Source organism: Struthio camelus, chromosome 39, assembly GCF_040807025.1.
Source record: "Struthio camelus isolate bStrCam1 chromosome 39, bStrCam1.hap1, whole genome shotgun sequence".
Lineage (NCBI taxonomy): Eukaryota > Metazoa > Chordata > Aves > Struthioniformes > Struthionidae > Struthio > Struthio camelus.
The window spans coordinates 338,489-354,621 of record NC_090980.1 but is presented as its reverse complement, the minus strand read 5'-3'; the positions used below and the strand labels follow the sequence as shown (position 1 = coordinate 354,621).

General features: G+C 66.3%; 1 protein-coding gene across 3 annotated transcripts; it reads left to right on the top strand.

Moving 5' to 3' along the window:
• Positions 1 to 312: 312 nt before the first annotated feature.
• POU2F2 (POU class 2 homeobox 2) lies at positions 313 to 14,836 on the top strand. 3 transcript variants are annotated; one of them, XM_068924229.1, is made up of 16 exons: positions 2,771 to 3,011; positions 3,092 to 3,157; positions 3,684 to 3,718; positions 3,914 to 3,970; positions 4,947 to 5,033; positions 6,214 to 6,444; positions 6,580 to 6,685; positions 6,776 to 6,867; positions 6,986 to 7,147; positions 8,117 to 8,258; positions 8,362 to 8,510; positions 8,597 to 8,773; positions 9,203 to 9,269; positions 9,445 to 9,616; positions 9,739 to 9,812; positions 12,515 to 14,836. In XM_068924229.1, the coding sequence occupies exons 1-16, from the start codon at positions 2,786 to 2,788 to the stop codon at positions 12,826 to 12,828; spliced, it is 2,157 nt and encodes a 718-aa protein (XP_068780330.1). In that variant the 5' UTR covers positions 2,771 to 2,785; the 3' UTR covers positions 12,829 to 14,836. The 3 variants fall into 3 exon arrangements, with proteins under 3 accessions (XP_068780329.1, XP_068780330.1, XP_068780328.1); XM_068924228.1 differs by lacking the exons at positions 2,771 to 3,011; positions 6,214 to 6,444; positions 12,515 to 14,836 and adding an exon at positions 313 to 449 and having other exon boundaries at positions 9,739 to 11,528; XM_068924227.1 differs by lacking the exons at positions 6,214 to 6,444; positions 12,515 to 14,836 and having other exon boundaries at positions 9,739 to 11,528.
• The last annotated feature ends 1,297 nt before the right edge of the window (positions 14,837 to 16,133 follow it).

Sequence of the window (16,133 nt, the reverse complement as noted above, 5' to 3'; positions counted from 1 at the left end):
GGAGATGTGCAAGGAGCCTGCACCGAGCATGCACAGGGCACACGTGCCTGGCAGGGCCGTGCAAGGCCACAGTGCACAATGCTGCCCCGGAGGCGTGCAAGGAACATGCACCGAGCATGCACGGAGCTCACACGCTTGTCAGGGGCGTGCGAGATGGTGGCGCCAGCCCGGCAGCATGCACGGGGCTGCCCCTCGCACGGCTCCCACGCGCCGGGTGGGCGGGCGAGCGAGCGGGCACGCGGTGCCGCACGCTCACGTGCGCGGGGCGGCCGCGCCGAGGCGGCCCACGTGCGGCGCCCGCTGGCCCCGGCGTTTCCTCCCAGCTGCTTCCTGGTGGCGCCGTGGGTCCGCCCCACACGCATGTTGCGCGGGGCCCCCGCCCCGGGCACCCGGCGCAGGGTGCCGCAGCCCCGGCCCCGCTATGGTGATCGCGGCCATGTGGGCAGCAGGTACGGGGGACGGGGCGGTGTCGGGGGGTGTGGGACCCACGGTGGCCCCCGGCATGGCACCGTGGGGGGCCCATTGGGCCGCGCTAGGTTCAGGGTCCCCGGGGCAGGGTGCTGTGGGCCCCATGGAGATGTGGTGGCCCCTATGGGTGCCCCTGGCATGGGGTGCTGTGGGGTGCGTGGAGTGGTGCCGGAGGTGGGGGGTTGCCGGTATGGGGGGCTGTGGGATGCTATGGGGCGTGTGGGGCTGTGCTGGGGTTCAGGGTCCCTGGTGTGAGGTGCAGTGGGGTGCTCTGGGCCCCACGGGGCTGTGCTGGACCCCACGGGGCTGTGCTGGACCCCATGGGTACCCCTGGCATGGGGTGCTATGGGGCACTCTGGGCTCTATGGGGCTGTGCTGGACCCCATAGGTGCCCCTGGCATGGGGTGCTGTGGGGTCCATGGGGCTGTGCTGGGGTTCAGGGTCCCCAGGGTGTGGTGCTGTGGGGTGCTCTGGGCCCCATGGGGCTGTGCTCATGGGTGCCCCTGATGTGGGGTGCTGTGGGGCCGTGTGGGGTTCAGGGTCTGCGGTGTGGGGTGCTCTGGGGCGTTCTGGGCCCCATGGGTGCCCCTGATGTGGGTTGCTGTGGGCCCCACAGGGCTGTGCGAGGTTAAGGGTCCCCGGTGTGGGGTGCTATAGGGCTGGGTGCCCCCGGCGTGGGGTGCTGTGGGGTGCCACTGGCTGGAGGAGGGTGCTGGGGGCATGCGGGTGCTGTGTGTTTGGGGGGCAGCACGCAGGGTTGGGTGTCCCCTGGGAAGGGTGTTGCAGGGTGGAGGTGTCTCCTGTGTAGGCGTGTTGCAGGGTGGGGGTAGTCAAGGGGTCCCCCCCTTGTGAAGGGGTGTTTGTGGGATGGAGTGTTTCACATGAAAGGGTGTCATGGGCTGGGGAGACCCCTGGAAGGGTGTTGCAGGGTGAGTGTCCCCTGGGAAGGGTGTTGTGGGCTGGAGGTGTCTCCTGGGAAGGGGTGTTGCAGGCCAGAGGTGTCCCCTGGGCAGGGTGTTGTGAGGTGGGGGGGTGTCTCCTTGGTAGGGGTGTTGCAGGGTGGGGTGTCCCCTGGGAAGGGGTGTTGCAGGTCAGGGGTCTCTCCTGGGTAGAGGTGTTGTGGGCTGGGGGTGTCTCCTGGGAAGGGGTATTGCAGGTCGGAGGTGTCCCCTGGGCAGGGTGTTGTGAGGTGGGGGGGTGCCTCCTTGGTAGGGGTGTTGCAGGGTGGGGGGTATCTCCTGGGTAAGGATGTTGCAGGGTGGGGTGTCCCCCGGGAAGGGGTGTTGCAGGTCAGGGGTCTCTCCTGGGTAGAGGTGTTGTGGGCTGGGGGTGTCTCCTGGGAAGGGGTATTGCAGGTCGGAGGTGTCCCCTGGGCAGGGTGTTGTGAGGTGGGGGGGTGTCTCCTTGGTAGGGGTGTTGCAGGGTGGGGGGTATCTCCTGGGTAGAGGTGTTGCAGGCTGGGGGTGCCCCTGGGCAGGGTGTTGCGGGGTGGGGGTGTCTCCCAGGGAGCGGGGAGGGCCCGGTGCTGCCCAGGGGGGTCCAGCGGGTTCCTGGCAGCTAAATTTAGGCAGTTTTCAGTAAATCAGGGGCTGTTTTTAAACGGGCTAAAAATGTGAAAGGGAAACAAATAGGAGAAGTGAAAGTGCCGGGGGGGGGCCTGGGTCCTGCCGGGGCAGGGGTCAGCGTGCGCAGCCGTGCACACCCGCGCCTGCGCACACCCGCGCGTGCACGCGCCCTTGGCCCGCGCGCTGTGCAGGCTGCGGCCCCCCAGCACCGCCGGCCGGGCGAGCGGGCGAGCGGGCGGCCTGGCTGCCCCGCGCAGCTCGGGCTGGGCGCGGGCACGGCCACGCTCGCACGCGCGGATGCGGGGCCGGGGAGACACGCCGGGGCCTGGCTGCAGAGCCTTGCACGCGCGTGCACCCTGCCCCGTGCCCAGGCACCGTGCCCCTTTGCACAGGCACCGTGCATGCGTGCGCCGTGGCCTTTGCACGCGCACCGTGGCCCTGGCATGCGTGCCGTGCACGCACTCTGCCCCTTTGCACGCCCGTGCATGCACGCCCTGCCCCTTGCACGTGCAGCTGCCCCTTGCGTGTGCGCCATGCCCTTTGCACGCACATCATGCCCCTTTGCACACGCACGCCGTGGCCTTTGCACGTGCCCCGCGCCCCTTTGCACGTGGACCCTGCCCCTTGCACGCGCGCTGCCCGGCCCGCACAACCTCGTGCTCCCCGTGCACAGCTCCCCGTGCGCGCGGCCGAGCACGCGCTTGTGCACGCTTGTGCACGCTCAGGGCCGGGCGCTCACCCCCCCCCCCGCCATGGGGCGCGGAAAGGCGGTGAGGCTGCGGGCGGGGGCGCGTCCTCGTCCCCGTCCCCGCGGCGTCCCCCCGGGCTCCCCGCTCGCCCCCGGGGTTTCGGGGCTCGGCGCGCTCGTTAGTGACTCAGTGGCTCATGCAAATGAGGCCGGGCCGGGCCGGGCGCCCCGGGCTCGGGGCCCAGTCGCTGCTGCGTCTCCTCGAACCCGGCGCCCCGGGGGGGGCAGAGGTAACGGGAGGGGGCGGGGGGCGCCCGGACGCCTGGGCCCCGTGCCGGGGCTCAGCCCCTCTGTGTGTCCCTCCCCCCAGAAATAAGGATGTCTAAGCCCCTGGAGGCGGAGAAGGCGCGCGCGGAGCTGCACGGGGAGCACCCAGGTACCGCGGGGGGGGACACGGGGGACGGGGGGACACGCGCTATGGGGGGGACAGTGGGGATGGGTGGCCAGTGGGGGACCCATAGGGGACAGGGGACCCGTGGGGGACCCATAGGGGCCTGTGAGAGCTATGGGGGACCCAGAGGGGACGGAGGACTCATAGGGGACCTTGGGGAGAGAGGGGGACCCATAGGGGACAGGGGACCCATGGGGGAATCCATAGGGGATAGGTGCCCATAGAGGGCAGGGGGACCCGTAGGGGACCTGTAGGGGACTGGCAGACCCGCAAGGGACCCATAGGGGACCCATAGGGAACAGGGGGACCTTTGGGGGCGGGGGGCAGGGGAACCCATAGGGGACCCATAGAGGACCCATAGGGGACGGAGTGCCTAGGGATAGGGAGACCCATGGGGGACGCGGAGGGCACAGGGGGAGGCACAGAGGATCCATAGGGGTCGGGGACCCATAGGGCACCCAGGGGAGGTGGGGGGGGGCCGATGGTGACCCCCCCCCCGGTCTCGTTGCAGACACAGAAAGAAATGGACCCGACACGAACCACCAGGTGAGACGGGGGGCGCCGGGGGGGCTGTGGGGCGCCGTGGGGTGGGCGTGGGAGGCCGTGGGGGGGTGTGAGTCAGGCATGGGGCGCCGTGGGGAGGTGTGAAGAGCTGTGGGATGGATGTGGGGTGGGCGTGGAGCAGCTGTGGGGTAGCCGTGGGGTCCGCGCGCCCCCCTGACCCACTGCATCTCCCCCCAGGCCCAGCAGAACAAGCCCCCCCCGTTTGCCCCGGCCCCCCCAGGCCCCGGAGCCAAGGTAAGCGCCCCCCGCCTGTCCCCTAGCCAGCCCCGCCCCCCCCAAGCCCCCCACCTGCCCCACACCCTACCCCACATCCAGCCCCCCACCCCCCGGAGCCCCCCACCTGCCCCACACCCTACCCCATAGCCAGCCCCCCACCCCCCAGAGCCCCCCACCTGCCCCACACCCTACCCCATAGCCAGCCCCCCACCCCCCAGAGCCCCCCACCTGCCCCACACCCTACCCCACATCCAGCCCCCCCACCCCCCAGAGCCCTCCACCTGCCCCACACCCTACCCCATAGCCAGCCCCACCCCCCCCCGGAGCCCCCCACCTGCCCCACACCCTACCCCATAGCCAGCCCCCCACCCCCCAGAGCCCCCCACCTGCCCCACACCCTACCCCATAGCCAGCCCCACCCCCCCCCCGGAGCCCCCCACCTGCCCCACACCCTACCCCATAGCCAGCCCCCCACCCCCCGGAGCCCCCCACCTGCCCCACAGCCAGCTCCCCACCCCCCGGAGCCCCCCACCTGCCCCACACCCCCGGCCCCCCACGCCCCCATCCAACCCCCCATATCCCCAGCCTCCCCCATACCCCCATGAGCCCCATCTCCCCAGCCCCCCCATAGCCCCGGGCCCCCCCATGTCCCCCAGCCCCCCACATCCCCCCCCAGCTCCCCCCGCCGGGCGGTTCCTGTTTGGGCGGCGGGTGCGGGCGGGTGACGCGGGGGGGGGGTGGGGGGGGGGAAATCCCGGCCCGGGGGCGGCGGCAAAACAGGAAACGCCGCTGGGGGGGGCGGGGGCGAGAGTGGGGCCCCCCCCGGCTTGCCTGCCTCACGTGGGACGGGGGGGGTGCGTGGGGCTGCACCCCCCCAGGGTAGCTTTAGCCCCACGTGGGGTGGGGGGAAGCGATGCCTCCCCGATGCAGCCCCATGCGGGGGGGGTGTCCCCCGTGGGTCTGCCCCCCCACAACCTGTCTCCCCCCCCCCCAGATCAAGGCGGAGGATGCGGCGGAGCTGCCCCCAGCCCAGCCCCTGCCCCAGCCCCAGCTGATGCTGGCGGGGAGCCAGCTGGCGGGGGTGAGTGTGGGGCCGGGTGGGGACCCGGACGCCAGGGCCCCTCGTTGTAGGGGGGGTTAGGGGGGACACGGGGATCCCCCCGGACGCTGAGGCCCCTCGTTGTGGGGGGGTTAGGGGGGACACAGGGATCCCCCTGGACGCCGAGGCCCCTCGTTAGTGCTGCTGGGGCTGCGCCGCTCGCTGCGGGGTGGGGGGGATGGGGACACGGGGACTCCCCCGGACGCCGGGGCCCCTCGTTAGCACTGCTGGGGTTGCGGGGGGGCTGCTTGGCAAATGCTCTCTACTAACTGGCTGCCCCCCCTCTCTGTGCCCCCCCGCCTAACCTCTACACACCCGCCTCGGCCCTGTCCCCAACCCGTCCCCAAATCTGTCCCTGTGCGCTCCACCCCCTCCCCGGCTCCCCAAATCTGTCCCCAACCTGTCCCCAAATCTGTCCCTGTGTGCTCAACCCCGTCCCTGTGTCCCCACATCTGTCCCCAAATCTGTCCCTATGTCCCCAAATCTCTCCACGTGCCCCCAAATCTGTCTGTGGGTCTCCAATCTGCCCCCGGATCCCCAAATCTGTCCCCATGTCCCCAAATCTGTCCGTGTGTCCCCAAATCTGTCCCTGTGCCTTCATCCCGCATCTATGTCCCCAACCTGCCCCCATGTGCCCAACCCCATCTCTGCGTCCCCACATCTGTCTGTGTCCCCAACTCCATCCCTGTGTCCCCAACTCCATCTCCCTTCTTCCACCCCATCCCTGCGCCCCCAAAACCATCCGTGTCCCTGTTCCCTCTGCACGTCCCCCCAATCTGTCCCCTGCCGTCCTCACTTGTGCCTCTGTCCTCGCTTCACCTCTGCCCATCCATGTGTCCCCTGCCTGTCCCCTGCCTGTCCTCTGCCTGTCTCCAACCTGTTTCATGTCCCGTCCCTGTCTGTCCCGTCTGCTGCCTGTCCCCAACATATTTCCTGCTATGAACCTGTCCCCTACCTGTCCCCTGCCTGTCTCAAACCTGTCCCTTGCCTATCTTGAACGTCGCCTGTCTCCAACCCATCCCCTGCCTGTCCCAAACCTGTCCCATCTCCTGCCTGTCCCAAACCTGTCTCCTGCCTGTCCCTTGTCTGTGTCGAACCTGTCGCCTGTCCCCTACCTGTCCCCCGCTGTCCCCGTCCCCCGCCGCCCGCGCTGCCCGCGCAGCTGACGGCGCTGATGCCGGCCCAGCAGCAGCTGCTCCTGCAGCAGGCGCAAGCCCAGCTCCTGGCGGCGGCGGTGCAGCAGTCGAGCGCCGCGGCCGCCGCCACCGCTGCCACCGCCACCGCCGCCGCCGCCGCTGCCGCCGCTGCTCCGCCGCCGGGCGGGGAGGGGGCCGCGGGGCAGCCGCCCGCCCCGCCGCTCGCCCTCTCCCAGCCCATCCAGCTCAGCGCCCAGGTAAGGGGGGGACCCCCTGCCCGGCCCCCCGCCGCCGCTCGCCCTGGGGACTCCGTGCTTCTCCCCCGTCCCCGACCGCCCCTCTGCGGCCCCGGCTCACCCCTGCCCCTGGCCGCTGTCCCCTGCCGTCCCCAGGACATCCAGCAGCTCCTGCAGCTCCAGCAATTGGTGCTCGTCCCTGGCCACCACCTCCAGCCGCCCGCCCAGTTCCTGCTGCCACCGGCCCAGCAAGGACAGCAAGGTGCGAGGCGGGTGGGGGACGGGACGCGGGGGGACACCGAGGACGACGACGGCGGTCCCCGGCCTGACCGGCCCCTCTCCTCTTTCGCAGGGCTGCTGTCGACGCCAAATCTCTTTCAGCTACCTCAGCAAAACCCCGGGGGCCTCCTGCCAAACCAGCCCCGCTCGGGGCTGCCAGCACAGGTGAGGGACGGTGGCGGCAGCGGCGGCGGGGGGGACACGCCGCAGTGGCCCCCACTGACGTCCGGCCCTTCTGCGCGGCCGTGTCCCCCCCCCACCCCAACACCACCTCTGCCCGCAGCCAACGACTCGGCCAGGCCTCCCCGAGTCCCACCTCAGCCACGGGCCCCCCCCCAAATGCCTGGAGCCGCCGGCACACCCCGAGGAGCCCAGCGACCTGGAGGAGCTGGAGCAGTTTGCACGCACCTTCAAGCAGCGCCGCATCAAGCTGGGCTTCACGCAGGTAGTGCCGTGGCCTGCCGGGGGGTGGGCAGCATCCCGGCCGGGTAGACGTGGGGGGCAGCAGTGGGTGTCATGTCCCTCGGCTTCAGCGCAGCCGTTTAGAGGGACCTGGAGAGTTGGGCGGAGAAGAAGCTCATGGAGTTCAACATAGGGAATTGCAGAGTCCTGCGTCTAGGGAGGAATAACCCCGTGCACCAGGACAGGTTGGGGGCTGACCTGCTGGAAAGCAGCTCTGCAGAGAAGGACCTGGGAGTGCTGGTGGACAACAAGTTAAGCGTGAGGCAGCAGTGTGCCCTTGTGGCCAAGAAGGCCAAGGGGATCCTGGTGCATGAGGCAGAGTGTTGCCAGCAGGTGGAGGGAGGTGATCCTGCCCCTCTCCTCAGCCCTGGTGAGATCTCACCTGGAGGACTGTGTCCAGTTCTGGGCTCCCCAGTACAAGAGAGACGTGATGCTCCTGGAGCAGGTCCAGTGAAGGGCTACTAAGATGATGAGGGGACTGGAGCATCTCTCCTATGAAGAAAGGCTGAGGGAGCTGGGCCTGTTCAGCCTGGAGAAGGCTCAGGGGGGATCTCACCAACGTGTACAAGTATCTAAAGGGAGGGTGTCAAGAGGATGGGGCCAGACCCTCCTCAGTGGTGCCCAGCAGTAGGACGAGAGGCAACGGGCACAAACTGAAAAAAGGTAAATTCCATCTGAACATGAGGAAAGACTTCTTGGCTGTGAGGGTGACCGAGCACTGGAGCAGGTAGCCCAGAGACACTGTGGAGTCCCCTTCCTTGGAGATACTCAACAGCCATTTGGACACAGTCCTGGGCAGCCTGCTCTAGGTGACCCTGCTTGAGCAGGGGGATTGGACTGGACGATCTGCATGGGTCCATTCCAACCTCAACCCTTCTGTGATTCTGTGAGAGGCGGCCCCAGATGCCTGGGCCTGGTGCTGAGCTCCCCCCCCCCCCCCCAACCCCGGCAGGGCGATGTGGGGCTGGCGATGGGGAAGCTTTACGGCAACGACTTCAGCCAGACAACCATCTCGCGCTTCGAGGCGCTCAACCTCAGCTTCAAGAACATGTGCAAGCTCAAGCCGCTGCTGGAGAAATGGCTCAACGACGCTGGTGAGATGGGGGGGACCCGCGGGGCCGAGCGGGGCAGGGGGGACATGTGACAGCACCATCCCAGGTGCCAACACCGCCCGTGTCACCCCCCTCCACCACGCAGAGACCATGTCGGTGGACTCCACCTTGCCCAGCCCCAACCAGCTGAGCAGCCCCAGCCTGGGCTTCGACGGGCTGCCGGGACGGCGCCGCAAGAAGCGGACCAGTATTGAGACCAACGTCCGCTTCGCCCTGGAGAAGAGCTTTCTCGCGGTGAGTGGCACTGCGCCGGCACCCCCTGCCCCGTCCCGACGGCCACCCTGACACCCACCCTGACGCCCGCCCATGTCCCCCCCCAGAACCAGAAGCCTACCTCAGAGGAGATCCTGCTCATCGCCGAGCAGCTCAACATGGAGAAGGAGGTCATCCGCGTCTGGTTCTGCAACCGGCGCCAGAAGGAGAAGCGCATCAACCCCTGCAGCAGCAGCCCCATGCTGCCCTCCCAGGGCAAGCCCCCCGGCTACAGCCCCCACATGGTGGGTCCTGCACCCCCGTGGCCACCCCTGCTCCCGTGGATGGGCCCCATCCTGGGGCCGCCACCCCAGCCCCACCCCAGCCTGGGCCGCCCCATCTGCACCTGGTTGTCCCTGTCCCACCATGGTCCATGGGCCCTGTCTACTTGTGTTGGCTTCATGGTTTCTTTCCCCACGGAATAGCCCATGGTCCATGTCCACCTTCGAGGTGGCTTCGAGGTCCCCATCTGCCCCATGGTCCTGTGGTCTTCATCCCCCCATATTGACCTTGAGGTCCCCGTCCCCCCATATTGCCCACGGTCCCTGTCCCCCATGTTGGCTTGGAGGTCCCCATCCCCCCATATCATCCCATGGTCCCCGTCCCCCCCACCCCGCACCAGCTTTGTCCCTGGGGGTGTCCGGCTGCCCCGTGACGCATCTCTCTGCGGCCAGGTGACCAGTCCCAGCCCCAGCGTGAGCCTCCCGCTCTCCCAGGCTTCCAGCAGTCTGAGCACAACAGGTTCGTTGCCCCGCGGCCGCGCCGGTGCTGGCACGCGTTAACCAAAGGGAGTAGAGTGGTGGTGGGTGGGGGGGGCCTTTTTTTGCTGTAGAACCTCCCCAAAAGATGCCAAAGTTTCCAGGCTGCGCGTGAACACCCATTTCTGTCTTTTTTTCCCTCCCGCCTCCTCCGGCAGTTACTACCTTGTCGTCGGCGGCCGGCTCGCTGGCCACCGGCCGCTGCGCGGGGGCTGGGGGGGTCCCCGCCTTGAACTCCGTCACGCCGCCCCCCAGCAACAGCACAAACCCCAGTCCCCAGAGCAGCGGCCACGCGGCCATCGGCCTCTCGGGCCTGAATCCCGGCACGGGGTAAGTGTGCGGGCGGCAGGGAGGGTTCGGTGCGGGGTGTGCATGTGGGGGGGTCCGGCCCCGCTCCTCTCTTCCCCCGACCCCTCGCCCCCGTAACCTGCTGCGTCTGCTTTGCTTTGCAGAAGCACTGTGCTAGGGGTGAACGCAGGGTTAAACCCGGCGCTAATGGCCACTAACCCTCTGGCCACCATCCAAGGTTTGTGCCACGCACGGTGCGTGCGCGCGACCATCCAGACCGCCCGCCTGGACGCCTCGGGGCGGGAGGGGGGCGGCGCGTGCGTGCAAGGCGCTGGCCTGGGCAGGGTGCAAACGGCCGCAGGCTGTCGTGCAAATGAGTGTGCGCTGGTGTGCAGAGCACTGTGAGGTGTTGTGCAAAGAGCCTTGTACTGGTGTGCAAACAGCTGCGGGCTGTTATGCACACAGGTGTGTGCTGGGGTGCAGAGAGCAGGGAGCTGTTGTGCAGTCGTGCACCGGCAAGGCGAGACCCAAAGTCTGGTGTGCAAAGAGCCACATGCTGGTGTGTTGAGAGCTGGGATTGGGCGTGCGGAGCCGCATGCTGTTGCGTCGAGAGCTGGGATCGGGGTGCAAAGAGTCACGTGCTGGCCCGTGGAGAGCTGGGATCAGGTGTGCGGAGCTGCGTGCTGGCGCATCGAGAGCTGGGATCAGGCATGCAAAGAGCCGTGTGCTGGCGTGTTAAGAGCTGGGATCGGATGTGCAAAGAGCTGTGTGCTGGCCTGTCGGGAGCCAGGTTCTGGTGTGCAAAGAGCCGTGAGCTGGCGTGTTGAGAGCTGGGATTGGACATGCAAAGAGCCACGTGCTGGCATGTTGAGCTGGGATCAGGTGTGCGAAGAGCCGCGAGCTGGTGCGTCGAGAGCTGGGATCGGCTGTGTGAAGAGCTGCGAGCTGGTGCGTCGAGAGCTGGGATCGGGCGTGCAAAGAGCTGCGAGCTGGCGCGTCGAGAGCTGGGATCGGCTGTGTGAAGAGCCGCGAGCTGGCGCGTCGAGAGCTGGGATCGGGCGTGCAAAGAGCTGCGAGCTGGCGCGTCGAGAGCTGGGATCGGCTGTGTGAAGAGCTGCGAGCTGGCGCGTCGAGAGCTGGGATCGGGCGTGCAAAGAGCTGCGAGCTGGCGCGTCGAGAGCTGGGATCGGCTGTGTGAAGAGCTGCGAGCTGGCGCGTCGAGAGCTGGGATCGGGCGTGCAAAGAGCTGCGAGCTGGCGCATTGAGAGCTGGGATCGGCTGTGCGAAGAGCCGCGAGCTGGCGCGTCGAGAGCTGGGATCGGCTGTGTGAAGAGCTGCGAGCTGGCGCGTCGAGAGCTGGGATCAGGCGTGCGAAGAGCCGCGAGCTGGCGCGTCGAGAGCTGGGATCAGGTGTGCGAAGAGCCGCGTGCTGGCATGTCAAGAGCTGGGATCAGGCGTGCGAAGAGCCGCGTGCTGGCGCATTGAGAGCTGGGATCGGGCGTGCGAAGAGCCGCGAGCTGGCGCATTGAGAGCTGGGATCGGGCGTGCGAAGAGCTGCAAGCTGGCGCATTGAGAGCTGGGATCGGGCGTGCGAAGAGCCGCGAGCTGGCGCATTGAGAGCTGGGATCGGGCGTGCGAAGAGCCGCGAGCTGGCGCGTCGAGAGCTGGGATCGGGCGTGCGAAGAGCTGCAAGCTGGCGCATTGAGAGCTGGGATCGGGCGTGCGAAGAGCCGCGAGCTGGCGTGTCGAGAGCTGGGATCAGGCGTGCGAAGAGCCGCGAGCTGGCGCATTGAGAGCTGGGATCGGGCGTGCAGAGTCACTATTGGGCTTGCACCGCGCTGTGTGCAGCTCCACCTGCCCGGGGCGGTGCGCGTGCCAGCCTGGCCCCGTGCGCGTGCGGGCGTGCGAGAGGCGGCCGGGCGGGCGGCCCCCCCCAGACCCCCACCCCCACGGTCTGGGCCCCCTCTCATCCCACCCATGGTGTTTTGTGCCCGCCGTAACCCGCATCTCCCACCGCTGCTCACTAACCGCACGCTCACCCGCGCGGGTCCGTCTGTCTGGCGCGCTGCGGGGGGACAGGGCAGCGGGGCCCTGTGGGGTTTGGGCCCTGTGGGGCAGGCAGGTTTTGGGGAGGGGGCGTTGGCCCCTCAGGTGCCCCTGTGGGCAGGGCTGGGGCTGGGCAGGGGCACTCTGATCCTGTGGGGTAGGCAAAGCTGTGGGGCATGGGGTGCCCATGGGGCAGGAGGAACCTATGGGACAGGATATGGTGCAGGGGGTACCCATGGGGCAAGGTGTACCCATGGGGCAAGGTGTACCTATGGGGCAGAGGATGGTGCAGGGGGAACCTATGGGGCAGGGGGAACCTATGGGGCAGGAGATACCCATGGGGCAGGGGATGGTGCAGGGGGTACCCATGGGGCAAGGGGTACCCATGGGGCAGGGGATGGTGCAGGGGGTACCCATGGGGCAAGGGGTACCCATGGGGCAGGGGATGGTGCAGGGGGTACCCATGGGGCAAGGGGTACCCATGGGGCAGAGGGAAGCTATGGGGCAGGGGATGGGGCAGGGGGTACCCATGGGGTAGGGGATGGTGCAGGGGGTACCCACGGGGCAGGGGGAAGCTATGGGGCAGGGGATGGTGCAGGGGGTACCCACGGGGCAGGGGGAAGCTATGGGGCAGGGGATGGTGCAGGGGGTACCCACGGGGCAGGGGGAAGCTATGGGGCAGGGGATGGTGCAGGGGGCACCCACGGGGCAGGGGCACCCGTGGGGCAGGGCAGGGCAGGGGGTCTCTGGGGGGCAGGGAGAACCTCTGGGCCCGGCCAGGGGCCCCCAAAGCCTCCTGCCATGGCGCGGGCAGCGTGCGGAGGTGCCGTGGGGCCGCCCCCCATCCGACCCCCCTCCCCGCTTCCCCCCGGTCCCGGCTCTCTCTCCGCACAGCCTTGGCCAGTGGTGGAAACCTGCCGCTTTCCAGCCTTGACGCCGGCGGGCCGCTGGTGCTGGGCACGAGCGCGGGGACGGCGGGCAGCCAGAGCATGGTGACGTCCCCGCTCTTCCTCAACCACGGCGCCCTGCCGCTGCTGGGGGCCGGCCCGGGCGGCGGCGTGGGGCTGGTGCCGGCCGCCGTGGCCGCCGTGGCCGCCGCCGCCGCCGCCGCTTCGCCCGGCCTGGCCTCCTCGCCGTCCTGCTCCTCCTGCAGCTCCGCCAGCGACGCCGCCGCCGCCGCCGCCGACACGGACCCCCAGGCCGAGTGACGGGGCCCGGGGCGGGGGGAGGAACGGACGCCCCCCCCCCCGCCTCTCCCCCTGCAGCCCCCTAGACCGGCAACGACCAAAAAAAGAAAAAAGATTAAATGACATAAACACCCCCCTCCCCACGCCCAAACCCCAGCACGTGCTAAAAAAACCAAAAACTCCCCCCCCCCAAAAAACCCCGGCGCCCCCAAGTCCCGGGACGGGTGGGTGGCCGGACCCCCCCCTCCCCGCCCCCTCCTTTAACTTAATTTAATTTAACCATTTTGGGGGGGGGAGGCCCAGCTCCTCTGACCCCTCCAACTTCCCCCCTCCCCACCAAATTTCCCAATCCTTTTATTTCCCTGGGGGGCACAGACCAAAAAGGGGTGTTTTTCTGCCCCGTTTTGCGTCTGTTGAAAGTGTGTGGAGGAGGGAGGATCAGGGCAGGAGGGGAGAAATGAGAAAAAATGAATACTTCACGCCAAAAAAAAAAAAAAAGGACGAACCCAAAGCAAACCCAGTTCTAGCTGATCCCAAAGGCTTTTTACAAAACTTTTCTAACCTCTGTGTCCGGTCGAATGTCTTTTGAAAGCTTTTTATTTATTATTAATCTATTTTTATTTCCCATGGGGGACCGGGGAGGGGGTTGGGGGGGGGCCAGCCTGTCTCATGCTCTTAACCAAAAATCCCTCATTCTCGCCGTTTCCCTCGGTGTCGGTCATCGGGTCCCGTTTCCCCCCTTCCTGCCCCGTCGGTTGTGTTTAATTTTTGTTGTTGTTGTTTTCTTTTTATTTTTTTCCTTCTAAATGCTGTGATTTCTCCCTGCCGGACCCGGGAGCGGACAGCCGGCCGCCCCCATCCCTATTTATTTATTCCCAGGACGGACGAGACGTGTTCGGCCCCCGGCAGCCCCGTCCCCGCGGGGTCCCCCCTGTCTCGGTGCGGAGGGGCCCGGTGGGGGCGCGAGGATGCTTCGTTCTTATTTTTATACCTGTTGTTCTGAGAGAAAAAAACAAACAAACGAACGAAAACACACACACACACACACACACACCAAAAAAAAAAAAAGACCAAAAAAAAAAAAAGAACAATTCATCTTGCAGTGCCTGACAAACCAAACGAACCGCCACAAACGGGGCGCCAGCATCGCCCTGCCCACGGCCCGAAGGAAACCAAAAAAAAACAAAAACCAAAAAAAGAAAAGAAAAATCGCTGCATCTCCACACGACGCCCCTGGGGCCCCGCGTGCCTGGAGGGGGCGAGAGGAACCTCTGAACCAAAAACAGAACAGAAAACAAAACAAAACAAAAAAACCTAATAACTGCTAAAATAATAATTAAAAAATCTTGACTTCGAGCGAACAAAGAGACTCGACAGACAAAAATAAATAAATAAACTTAAAAGGACTTGAGCGGAGGAAGGGAGGCCAGGGAGCGCGCGGGGCGCCGGGCCCTCTCTGCGACCAAATACCTCATGGACGTGGCGGCCTGGAGGCGCCGCGGCGACGGCGGGCGACACCGTGGCGACGGCCGGGTGACGCCGCGGCAACGGCGGGCGACGCCGCGGCAACAGCAGGCGATGCCGTGGCAACGGCGGGCGAGGCCGCACGGGCGCCATGGCGACGGCCTCGCCCCGGCCTCGCCCCGGCCTCGCCCTGGCGCAGCGTCGCCTCCTGTGGCGCCGGCGTCGCCTCACGTCGCGCCGCCGCCGCCGCCCTCACGTCGCGCCGCTCCTGGCGCCGCTGAACCAAAGTCTTGCTCCTCGCAGAGAAGGAAGTTTAGCCATGAGAGACCGCCGAGAGCGGGCCGGAGGGAAAACCAAACCCCGTCTCTTTGACCTCATTTTCGGCTCCGGCTTTCCCCCCCCCACCCACCGCTGGGCTCGAGCAGCGACGGACGAGAATACTGTGAAACTGCGCGTTGCATGGACGAACGCGAAAACCGCCAACACCCGGTTTTTCAAAGGAAAAACAAAAAAACAACGAAAAAAAGAGGATCGACAACGACGACCAAAAAAAAAAAAAAAGACTTGAACACAAAAACGCAGAGTTTTTCGACCCTTGGCGGGCGCGAGAGCAGCAAAGTCGGGGCCGCGGGGACGGGACGTCTCCCGGCCCGCGGCCGTGTTTTCTACGTGGAATGTACCTGTTTCGTGATCTCTCTTCTTCTTATCGCTCTTTCTTTCCTTCTTTTCTTTTTTCTTGTCTTTTTAACAGAGAAAGAGGAAGAAAAAAGAAAAAAACCTTTTTTTTGGTTTTGAGGGGGTTCAGTTTGGGGGAGGAGGGAGGGTGGGGGGGAAGGGGCAGAACCCCCATTTTTGGGTCTTTTTTTTTTTTTTTTATACAGAGAGAAACTCTACGTCGGCTTCATCGCTTCTTCCTGTAGGAAAAGAGAGGGGAAAAAAAATACACACAAAAAGAGAAAGGAGGGGTGAAAAAAAGTAACCCCTCCGAAACCAAACGCGGGAAAGTCGGAGACGATGTTGAAACAACCAAAAAAAAAAAAAAAAAGGAAAAAGATAAAAAAACAAAAAAAGAAAAAAAACCTCAAAAAACCAAAAAGTGTAAAAAAAAATTTGATTCTAGACCAAAAATGACCCTATCTCCATGCGCAGAGCTGAGTGGCGGCGCCCCGTGAGCCAGGCCCCGGTGTCCGGGGGGGCCCCGGGGGCCGCGGCTGCATCTCGGGCAGGTTCCCTGGCTCGGACGCCTGGGCCCCACGCCCGGCGGGGGTGGGGGGTGGCGGGGAGGTTTTGGGGTGGGGTGGGGGTTGGGAGCTCGGACGCCTGGGCCCCCTCCGAGCCCCATGGGGTCAGAGGCCACACGGACCCGCTCCCCGAAATGCAGCCGCTGCCCCCTCTCCCTTCCCTCCCCCCCTGGAAAAAAAAAAAAATCTCAAAAACAAGCTTTAAACTACAGCTGCCAAACCAAATATTGGCCCCCCCCCACCCCCGGCGGGGGCCGGCCCGGCGCAGCCCCACCAGGCTCTTTGGAGATAGCTCGCCATATACCTCATATACTTTAAAGAGAAACCAAATAGAAACGCTTGGAGGGGGCGCGCGGGGGGGGCCGGAGCCGGGGGCAGCCCAGCCCGGACCAGCCACCCCCCAACCCCCCCCTCTCCTCCCCCCCTCGGCTCCCTCCCCACCTGGTTTTGTATTTTGCTTTGGCTTTTTCGGGGTGTTTTGGGGGTGGGGAGTGGGGGGGGGGGGCGAGTCTTTCGGTCCCCTCTGGCCCCGGGGAGCCAGGTGTCCAGCTCTCGGGAAAGTCTCTTGAGCTTGTTTCCTCATTAATGTATTTGTAATTGTGGGACTTAGAAGTGACTTGA

Excerpts from the sequence above, each read along its gene's own strand:
- POU2F2 (XM_068924229.1), top strand. The coding sequence starts at position 2,786 with ATGGGGCGCGGAAAGGCGGTGAGGCTGCGGGCGGGGGCGCGTCCTCGT. Across the intron at positions 6,445-6,579 it reads CCATCCAGCTCAGCGCCCAG|GACATCCAGCAGCTCCTGCA; the intron begins GTAAGGGGGGGA and ends TGCCGTCCCCAG. Across the intron at positions 8,774-9,202 it reads CCGGCTACAGCCCCCACATG|GTGACCAGTCCCAGCCCCAG; the intron begins GTGGGTCCTGCA and ends CTCTGCGGCCAG.